The sequence below is a fragment of the Nematostella vectensis genome, chromosome 3 (assembly GCF_932526225.1).
Source record: "Nematostella vectensis chromosome 3, jaNemVect1.1, whole genome shotgun sequence".
NCBI lineage: Eukaryota > Metazoa > Cnidaria > Anthozoa > Actiniaria > Edwardsiidae > Nematostella > Nematostella vectensis.
The window spans coordinates 11121507-11132386 of record NC_064036.1 but is presented as its reverse complement, the minus strand read 5'-3'; the positions used below and the strand labels follow the sequence as shown (position 1 = coordinate 11132386).

Genomic DNA, 10880 nt, shown 5'->3' with positions numbered 1-10880 from the left:
CGAATAGTGCAATACCAGGGGCACATAAGTAGGGGCAATCAACCCATTTTCTGGTACTATATAGGTGTCACGGCGTTTCCTAGGATCAGGCTACTTTTAGACGCGCGGATGAGCCAATCAGATACGACTTTTGTGTTGACGTTTGGCTTAGCTCAACTGCACGCGCAGTCTCAGACAAAAAGCTATGTTCTCTCTTCGGTACTTTTGTTGATCACTTCTTTAATATGAATCCAACCCTACCTATGACTTTGAATTCTAGCTTGCAATTCTTTTAGTAAACAAACAAAACCGACGGATGATGGATAAAAAATATACTTTCTAACTGCAATTTGCGAGTGCAGCCTCACGTCACTCGCACGCGCGAGTGTTTCCCCGTTCTGACTTAGGCATGTTTGTGGCTTTCTCTTATCAATAAATCCTCAAAATTGACGAAAAAAGAGAAACCGGTAGGCCCTTCTCTCTTTTTTATTCCAATCTCTTACCTCGTGAATGTAAACAAACGAGCGCACAACTTCATTTGTGCCGCTCGTATTTCGCCTCTCGTCCAAGGAGGAGTTTTTTTGCTTCTTGGCACGTAAGTTGTACATTTGTCAAAGACTTATCCGCTTATGAAGTGCTTTTTTCAATCTTTACCCAAGTTGCATCGATTTTCTCGTATGGTATTCATAATAACCATTCCGCTTCTCAGTGAAAAAAATTGCATCCAAGTTTTTTTAGGCAATGCATAAAATCTTCTAAAAATAGAATAAGCCAATGCCTGTAAAAACATTGATTGATGCACATAGATCATGTGTTGTAAATAAAGCGAATATAATAATAATTGCTTTTCTTCCTTTTTTGTCACTTTACCTTTAACCTATTTACATTGCAATCACAGACCTATCCAAGTGCACAATGTTTGGAGCCCAAGTTCTAATTCTGCATCTCCTCAAACCACTTCTCCTACTACTACCAGCTCTCCACTACCATTACAAATGTTAATATTTGTTTATTGTAAATACCAAGATTAGGCATGATCAAGTGTGCTGTACATGCACAGATTGATCTATGCAGTTTACAATATTATGAATGCGAGTAAGTATGTAAGCACTGTACATGAAGATTTTCCCTAATATACAGTGTAATTCAGTGTAAATAGAAGCATGAAAACATTAATAAAAACCTGTGACCCCAAAAGCTACGACCCCTAAAGCTACGACCCCAAAAGCTACGACCCCCCCCCCCCCAAAAAAAAAAAAAAAAAAATTCAGTTATTATTTAGTCTACCTTGTTTCCCAAATGGTTACACAGCGCGAAAGTTTCATATGGAATCAGTGATCCCTATGAGGTAATTCAGCGGATTTTGTTGTGCTTTTCATGGAGGAAATATTCTCATGTGCGCGCCAATGAACTATTTTTAATCGTCGTAGTTGCACTCATTTTTTAGACACGCTCCTTTGCCCGGAAAATTATCCCAAAAACTCTCCCGGTAACCTAACAGACCCGGCAATTATCGGTAATTTAGAAAAATGCATCCAGAAAAGTTTCCGAACTCCCTGGCGAGGAAGAGTGTTAATCAAAACAAAGCTTTTGCGTAGCGTGCCGATACGGGTTCCCGACAAGTAAATTATAATTTCCAAATTTATGAATAAGATTGGCTAAATAGTTATTGAAATCCTAGTTTTGTCGATGTCTGTAGACAACTTGCACCCCAAAAATGGCTGTGGCATCGACATTTTTCGAGAAAAAGACAAAGAACAAGTAAATAAGATCTCATTAGAAAAACTTCTAATAATTTCGCAAAGCTGTTTATATTTTTAGGCGCAATGTGACAGCTCAATGTCAAATCATTTGACAGAGATGAAACCAGATTGGTTGGAAGGAAATCCGATAAAATGATGTAAGCCTTGATTGGCCCACTTTTTCCTGGCAATGGAAAACTTTCTACAACCCGACACAACTAGAACATGAAGCGATTTCCCGTATAAAGTTAGCGGGCAATTAAGATTTTGGAAGAAACACCCGAAAACGTTTACCGGGTGACATTCCGGGTTTCTGAGTTTATTGGCGTTTTAAGAAACGACCACCTGGAAACACAAATAGTTCAATATTTCTCAATTAAAAAAAAAATCACTGATTTCACATGAAACTTCCACGCTGTGTAGCCATTTTGGGAAACAAGGTAGGCTAATAACGGCAAAATTTTGGCGGTCGTAGCTTTTGGGGTCACAGGTTTTAGGTTTTAAGTCTTCGTTTTGTAGACATCCGGGGGAAGTAAGATGTGAAGTGGAGGCTAATCCAGATTATGAGAGCAATGGGGATGTAATATTGTATTTTCAAGGATGCATCAAATCATCTTGACTTTATTATCTGCATTTTCCTAATATTAGATAGAACTGCCAATTCCAAGCAGGAGAGTTAGGGGTATGGGGCTTTGTTCCCTTTTCTCAAAATATAGGAATCAGAAAACCCTTGTATAGATAGTTTATTGTTTCACCTTTTGTAAATGTTTTCACAATGATGGAAAAATAAACTGCATAGTTAGTAAAATTTAGGTTGCCTTTGTTATTGAATAGTTACACAAAATAGTAAGAAATGGTAAGATGTGTCATGAACTACAGAAATAACACACCAATTTAGTATATTTAAAATATACATAAACTGAGATGTATTGTAATGCATTATGATGAAAAGTATTTTGTAAAGATAAAGATAGAGAGGTTTTCAAACTCCAGTGCAACAAAATGTAATTGTTAATGTGTAATAGTCAAGCAAGAACAAAAGAGAACAAAGACATTACAGTGTATTAGTACTAAATAAACTAAATAGTATTTCACGGATTTTTGAAAACCACTCTACACATTTTAGGAACCTAGGCATATGTAGAGGGGCTATTATTTGATAAGTTCCTAACCTGGCTTGCTGTCTATTTCAGATTTAGATTTCAGGAGCACATAGCCATGAATTGTCAACGGTGTGTGCCCTGACATAGATATCATGCAAAAAGCAGAAAATTTATATTTCTAATAATAAAGATGGGTGTACACACACCCTGCTATAAAGACATGTTTATGCAAAGCTACTGTGTAAAACATAACAAGTCAACAAATGTAGTATTGCTTATGAGCTGAATGCTCCACCCTAAATCCTACACAGGACATAGAACACTAGAACATTGTTTGGGTGAGGTGGCGATGATTCAAAGAGGGGCATTTTAATTTGAAGCTGTATAGAGTGGTTTTCAAAATCCACGCAACAAAATGTAAATATTAAAGTGTAATAGTCAAGCCAGAACAAAATAGAGCAAGAACATTTCAGTTTATTTGTACTAAATAAAGTAAATAGTATTTCACAGGTTTTTGAAAACCACACCATCAATCCTTTTTGGTTGCCAAATATCTTCATATAATATCAGGGCTGCATCACAAACACTAGCATACTGTCTCTGTGATCAGTTGATTCTAGGCCATAAAGCATCATTCTGAACAGTATAGACATAATAATAATTTTATTGTAGTCTTAATTTATACATGACATTTCAAAATTATGAGGGAAGATAAGTACACAAAAGTATACATGAGAAAGTATAAGTACCTAATTTTGACATAGTATTTCACCAAACTTCCAGATGACATAGTTGGTGGGTTTATCCACTTCATAGAGTCACCGCAAACACATTGCATCTGCACGCTGGCAGAGTGGCCCTGTCTAGAAATGCAATGCAAATGCAATGCTTTGCGGATCAAAACAAAGACTACAAAACGCACACTTTCCTTTCGTTTTTTTTTTAATAGAATAGACTTAGTGAATAGATAAATTCATCGGACTGGCTTCCTGGGATTTGATCGAAAGCTATTTGAAAGGACTGAAGGGTTGAGTTGCTTGAAAAGAGGGTCGTTGAGGTTTCCTTTGATGAACCAAGACGGGATTTGTAATCTTGTTGATGATCCTTAATTCTCTTAAGTCGACCTTCGTCTCCTGTAGAAAGCTCTATGTTGAACATGGTGCTTCGATCTCAAAAAGGATTTCCCCACCATTGCAAATGGCCGTTGCGCTGTTGATGGATCGACTGAAAGACCGAACTTCTGGCTTTGGTCTCGATATTTGGGGTTGTTTTGAGACTGTTCTTTTGGTTGAATCAGCTATCCACAATAACAAACTGAGTGGAGGCTCGAAGGAAGGAAAAGATTGAGCCTGGAGCAAAAGGACTGGATTGAAACTGGGAAAATGGCGCGAATTTCAAAAGCAGCCTCCATTCGAAGACAAAAAAATACCATGCATGCAACAGAAACCACATTTATTATTAAATTAGAGCTTTATTGACTAATAAAAAGTTGCTTTTATTATGCTTTATTCTTTCTCCCCTTTGATAACGCTACCAACCGCCATGTTAGATACTGATTAGTATGCAAAAAGGGGGCGGAGCGATCCCTTTTATAGCGCGCGTTCGTGTTTAACAAAGGCAAATTGGCTTGAAGCGTGCACAGCAACTTATTATTGCCCTAAATGTGTTAGTCTGGAGAGAGCCTCGAATTGATGCTTTTGTCTTGTGAGCATTGGCGCTTTTATCGAATCTGGTTTCAAGGGCCCTCTCCCTTATCTGTTTAGTCGGCGGGAAACAGCACCCGCCGACCCAAATGACAAGAAAGAGAGATGGAGCTGGGAATTAGGTTGCTGGGCTGTAGCATAGAAATCGTTATAGAACTCTATGCCAAGGCATCCGGGTCTTTTTTTTTTTTTTTACTTTCCGAGGTGTTGTTATGTTGCAAGATTTCAAAAACGTGTAAAAAAAAAGACCAGAGACTTCATTCAAAATGTGTAGTTCCAGAAAATATCCATACCACCCCCCCCCCCCCCCCCCCCCCATTGAGGGGATTGGAAATTCCGGGAAGGTGTGGGGTTTAGACGCCCAGGAATTTCCAGAGGTTTGGGGGGGGGGGGGGGGTGGTAAAATGCCCTTTTTCCTTAACAGTTACTATATTTATCTTTTTCCAGGGGGTTGGAAATTTCAGAGGGGTGGGGTGGGGGGTCATTCCTCCGACCCCCTCAATTGGGGGGTATGGATATTTTCTGGAACTACACAATTACTACACAATTAGCGGAAAAACGTGTGCTTCAAACACCGCTTCCGCTCTAACTTGCTGCTTCTTCGTGGTTTCTCAACATTAATTATCTTCCTAATGGTGGTGGGGTGGTGGTTACTATAAAAATAGCCAGATTGGGAATCGACATGGCGCGCGGGTAATACCAAAGTGTCCCTCTCTTATCTTATGCTCTCTTGGTTGCAGTTTCAATGTCACAGCTCTTGGATTAATAGCGTTATCTCCTTTATTAGTCGTGAAATATGTAATCTCTTTACACTCTGAAATGACTTACAAGTATAATTATCATAAATGTAATCTTAACTTACTTACACTGCATTGGAAAGTGAAAACTAGAATCAGGTCTCACAGAGTATTTATTTCCCTGATGTTATTACTTTTTACAAGTAGTTTTATTTCTTTTTCAATTTTTTCTTTATCCAGGATCCATGCGAGGTATGTTTTACAACAGGTGACTTGCACTAAGAAACCACTCGACCTTTTGGGTGGAAAAATACCTCGCACTCAAGCTTTTGGCGGTAAACTAACAACAAAAAGCAACTTATTTAGGGAGATCAGCCAAAAGTACTCTATATGTCAGAAAGGGCTTATTTTCATTGAAAGATTTTTTTTGTCAGTCTTTGGCTACTGTTGAATCCATTTCTGTGTTTCTTGTGGCGTGAGTTTACCAGTAAAAAAGTAACAACAAATCATAGGCAAGTCGCCTATTCCCGCAGTAGCAGAAACTGGTTTTTGGATATCAAACCCCAACATTCTCTTCCTCATCAAAAGCACCATTTAAACTCAGAGTTTCATCATTCCGAGTGAGAACAAGAAGGTTAACCGCTAACACTCCCCCAAACACCAACAACACAGAGCACATGGCAAATATTGCACTTATGCCATGACTACTGTGCGTGTCATGCAGTGCCATCAACACAATCGCTGCTATTGTATTCAACGGGATCCTGAACCAGTTGATGATGCCTGTGTGATGTGCCTCTGGAAGAATCCTTTGCCGTAACCACCCCATCGCAGGAAAGTATACGCCACAAGTTAACTCAAGAACAATAAACATCATGAATGAAGTCTTTGGATGGTTTGCACTTGCCACAGCTGCACCAATATTTGCTAGGGAGGCCATTGTTATGGTGGCAACTACTGTCTTAAGAGGAGAGATTCTTTGGGTTAGAGTGAAATTAAAAAAGATACCACCTAGTAACACACATAACATGAAGCAGGCAAATACAATCCCAAGGGGGGGATACTGCTGATGTCGATCTAGCACAGGAGTCCATAGAAACACAAAAATGTACATTGCGCTTTCAAACAATGAATTGATAATTCCAATCAGCATGATTCTGCGATTTTGTATAATATGCCTTAAGCAGTCCATACATGGTCCAACCAGCTTGGATGATCGCCCACCATAGTTTTCCTCCCATGTGAAGATTATCAAGACACCCGCTAATACCAGAAATGGGATGGCCATGACATAGGGTGCCACTGGTCCAAAGTTCAACCACTCGGCAGCACAATTTGCCAGGAAGCCAGCAACAACTGAGATGAGACTGTTGAACAAGGTCGCTTTGGAGAAGGTTTCTGACACCCACTCCACTGGGAAATCATTGGACTGGGTGTGTTCATAGACATACCAGGCATCAAAGGCAGTGAACAGCAGTGATGTTGAAATCCCACCAAGGACACGGCCAAATATGAGAATGCCATAGTTTCTGGAGAGTTTGGTCAAACAGCAGACTGAATACAGGATTGTAAAAAGTACACATGCCTTTTTTCGCCCAAAAGCATTCGCAAGGTAACCACTTGATGTTCCAAATATCACACTTGAAGCAAATCCACAGACATAAATAATGGCAATCTGGGTATCAATAAACCCATAATGACTGTATAGTTTGTAGAGATATGGCCCTTGTAGCCATTCAGCCATTAATGCAAGGAAATAAACCCTGAAGTATGTGGCTTGGAAGGTGATGAATGTAGGGTTGGCGAGGGTGGTTTCCTCTTTCCTGCATTTCAAATGGAGGGCCATCCCAAGAGCAACCAGAATGGCAAAAGCCACATAAGCTATTACAAGCATGATTGTAGCTTGGTGCTAGGAATGGGGTAAGCAATGATTCACATAACCTGAAAAAAAGATAGCATTTAGCCAAGAAGTTAATTTCTTCCAAAAATATTTTTAATCAAAAAGTGTCATTTTTATCTTTTTTTCATTGTTTACTATAGTTATATGTATATTATAGTTTTTTTTACTATTGTTTAGAAATTGGAAAACCTTAGAGACTTACAAAACCCTTTAGCTACTTCTTAGGTTTGCTCAACTATCAAAACTAGGAGACATGTGGCATGCGACATGTGCCCTCGATAAGCGCCTCGAAAATTATTGTAGCACACACCAAATTTTGTAGCAGTGACAAAGAAATGTTTCTCGGATAATTGATACAAGTTTTGCATTGCGCCATACAAAATTTGTTGCAACATTTGTGGGAAGTGGCTAAACTAGAAAACATTTTAGGAGTCATGTCACAAGCTATATGTTTTGGTAGTGGCTAAACTAGGAAACATTTAGGACAACATTTAGCATGCTTCATATACCACTCGACATTGCCTAGTTTCACCAGGCTTTGCCGGGCCTTAAGATTTGGTAATCAACTTCTGAAAACCAACAACCCCCCAAGCAGCCTCCCTATAACAATTGGAGGCTGATGTCCTCAGAGACGACAAAACCTTAAAAAAAAACAATAAAATATAATTATATATATATATATATATATATATATATATATATATATATATATATATATATATATATATATATATATATATATATATATATATATATATATATATATATATATATATATATTATGTGAATTTGACTTCTGTACCCCTGACTTGCCAAGTCATCTGAATAAAAATCTAAACACCGAAATAAGATATGATTGGTTCACGAATTTCACATCTTTGCAATACAAATCTACAGGGAAAGCTATAGGAAACGCTTTGGAGGAAGACAGATGGACAGTCTGGTTTACTGCTAGTGACACTTTACAAGATCAGTATCTTGTCTTTGTGAAAACGCCAAAAACTTACCTTAACTTGCATCTTGCTATTGCTTTATTGCAGAAACATATAGCACAACTAAAAACCATGGAACTCTATGTTGCACTAAAAATGGAATCAACCGTAGTCTGTTTCGACAAAGCTGCTAAAGAACCGATTATTACAGGTAAACCTACTGAATGCCACGTGTAAAAATATCAATCGACAATAACATGGCGCCTATCAAACCACGTAGGAAGAATATAAAAAATCGTACTAAAGCTGACATAGTAATGGGATATATTGTTCAGATAGTTACTTACCTTCTACATTAAGTTAATATACTGCGTTGTCCTACTGTATTAAATAAAATACGGTATGAAATTAACATATCACAAACGCAAAAGTTAAAAGTGACTTTTTTTATTGAGTATTTATGAGCCAGCGATCTTGGTGTAATTCATTCATTTCTAGGTCCCTCTCTTCCTAAGCCGGAAGGCTGAGGGGAGGGGGGGGGGCTAGCTTTCCGCCAGATAGGGTTCGTCTGTATTCTTCTATAGAAAATGGGGGCGTTTATGAATTCATGCCGATGAAATACAAACATTTTCCTTGCCTATGTACAGTATGAAAACGGTGACACGCTAAAGGTCTTCAAATTACACTCTTTTTTTATAGGAACCTTTTCTTTTTTATAAAAGAACGTCCGACCTAGATTACGCGAACAAGAACAAGCTAAGAACATACCGAGGCTTAGATAGGGGGCTGAAGTGTCTGGAGGAGAGGGGGGGGGGGGGTGTTACAATACAACACATTAAATTATTTTCGGTAGGTAGGTAGGCGGTAGGCGTTTCAGCGCCTATGTCTGGAAGTATGGTCTTTTCTTTTTCTCGTTTCATCTGATCTGAGAAGGTTCGATCCTCGAGCTGACGCAGATATTTTTAAAGCATTGAAAAAGTTGAAAAACAATAAGGCACCGGGGATTGACAGAATAAGAAATGAAATGCTTAAATGCGGTCAACAAACTTTAGTCCCATGTATATCTAAGATTTTCAATTTAATATTGGATGCCGGTGTCTACCCTGATGTCTGGACAAGAGGCATAATTAGTGCTATTTATAAATCTGGTGATAAATCTGATCCTTCCGATTATAGAGGCATATGTGTCACAAGTTGTCTTGGAAAATTATTTTGTTTCATTTTAAATAATAGGTTACAGACGTTCCTCACATCGAATCAAATACTACATCAATCACAGATTGGCTTTCTCTCAGGTTTTCGAACATCCGACCACATTTTCTTCTTACGTACTCTAATCGATAAAATGTAAGGCATACCACAAAGGGAAAACTATTTTGTTGTTTCGTAGATTTCAAAAAGGCTTTTGATTCTGTTTGGCACCCTGGATTGCTATCAAAATTATTAAGCTATAGATTGGATGGAAGATTTTATCGCATCGTATCAAGCATGTATTCAAAGTCAGAATGCTGCATTAATACTGGCAGTATGCGATCCGAATTTTTTAAATACAATAGAGGAGTTCGCCAAGGATGTATTCTTTCCCCGCTACTATTCAATTTGTATCTAAATGACATTCCCTCTCTTTTACAGAATGCAGTTGGTCTTGACCCAGTTCTTTTGCCCAATGGGGTCCACTTAAACTCCTTGTTTTATGCTGATGATCTGGTTCTTATCTCAACCAGTGCTTCGGGACTACAAAAATCGATTAATCTGATCGATCAATTCTGTAAAGATTGGTTAATGTCTGTAAATCAAAAGAAAACAAAAGTAGTTATTTTTCAAAAACAATGCCGGAAACTGACTCTTCAAAAATTTCGCTCACAACTAGATAACGTAACAGAATATAAATACTTAGGATGTACTTTTACTACAAACGGTAATTTCACAACTAGATAACGTAACAGAATATAAATACTTAGGATGTACTTTTACTACAAACGGTAATTTCACAACTTCGAAACTGCGGTCAGTTGAAAAAACAAGACGCTCTATCTTTGCAGTCAAGCGCTATCTCTTAATAGATTCCCTATCAAGTTAAATAACAAGTTATTTAACGCACTCTTCTCGCCGACCCTATTGTACAACTCGGACGTATGGGGAGCTTACGATGCGATAAATTTTCAAAAATGGGAAACAGACCCCTTAGAACGCTTGCATTGCCAATTTTTCAAATACTACTTTGGCTTGAACAAACGCGCCCCGAATGTCTCTGCCCGAAATGAGGCCGGCAGATTATCGCTAAAATCAACAATATTACGTAACACCCTACTGTTTTGGCTCCATATTCAAGCATTACCAGAAAATAGTATTGCCAAACAATGCCTGAAAATTTCTAGCGAATTGACATGTTCGGGTAAATCGAGCTTCATGTCCTCAATATGTAAGATACTAGAAACATTTGATGCCCCATATAATAAGGAGACGATTTATAACAAATTTAAACTAGGAAAATTAATCACAAATATTACAAACGAATCTAAACGTCATCAAATGGGCCTTATAAATCTGAACAAAAAGCTAATTTTTTACTCCTCTTTCAAAAAAGACACAAAATCTAGTGAATGCTATGATAAAATACTTAAGACTGTAAGATGGAACACAGAAAAGCTTTAGCCAAACTCAGACTAGGGAATCTTAATCTAAACATAGAAACAGGCAGACACACAAAACCTCCGATTCCAAGAGAGAAGCGTATCTGCCAGATTTGTAACACTTTAGAGGATGAAAAACATTTCATGCTTT

General features: G+C 38.0%; 1 protein-coding gene across 3 annotated transcripts; it reads right to left on the bottom strand.

Moving 5' to 3' along the window:
* Positions 1-5289: 5289 nt before the first annotated feature.
* Positions 5290-8546, bottom strand: LOC5519974 (molybdate-anion transporter). Of its 3 annotated transcripts, XM_032365046.2 has the most exons (3): positions 8444-8539; positions 8172-8246; positions 5290-7205 (listed from the first exon to the last, which is right to left on the bottom strand). In XM_032365046.2, the coding sequence occupies exon 3, from the start codon at positions 7156-7158 to the stop codon at positions 5821-5823; it is 1338 nt and encodes a 445-aa protein (XP_032220937.2). In that variant the 5' UTR covers positions 7159-7205; positions 8172-8246; positions 8444-8539; the 3' UTR covers positions 5290-5820. The 3 variants fall into 3 exon arrangements, with proteins under 3 accessions (XP_032220937.2, XP_032220936.2, XP_048581432.1); XM_032365045.2 differs by lacking the exon at positions 8172-8246 and having other exon boundaries at positions 8444-8546; XM_048725475.1 differs by lacking the exon at positions 8444-8539 and having other exon boundaries at positions 8172-8426.
* Between the last annotated feature and the right edge of the window lie 2334 nt (positions 8547-10880).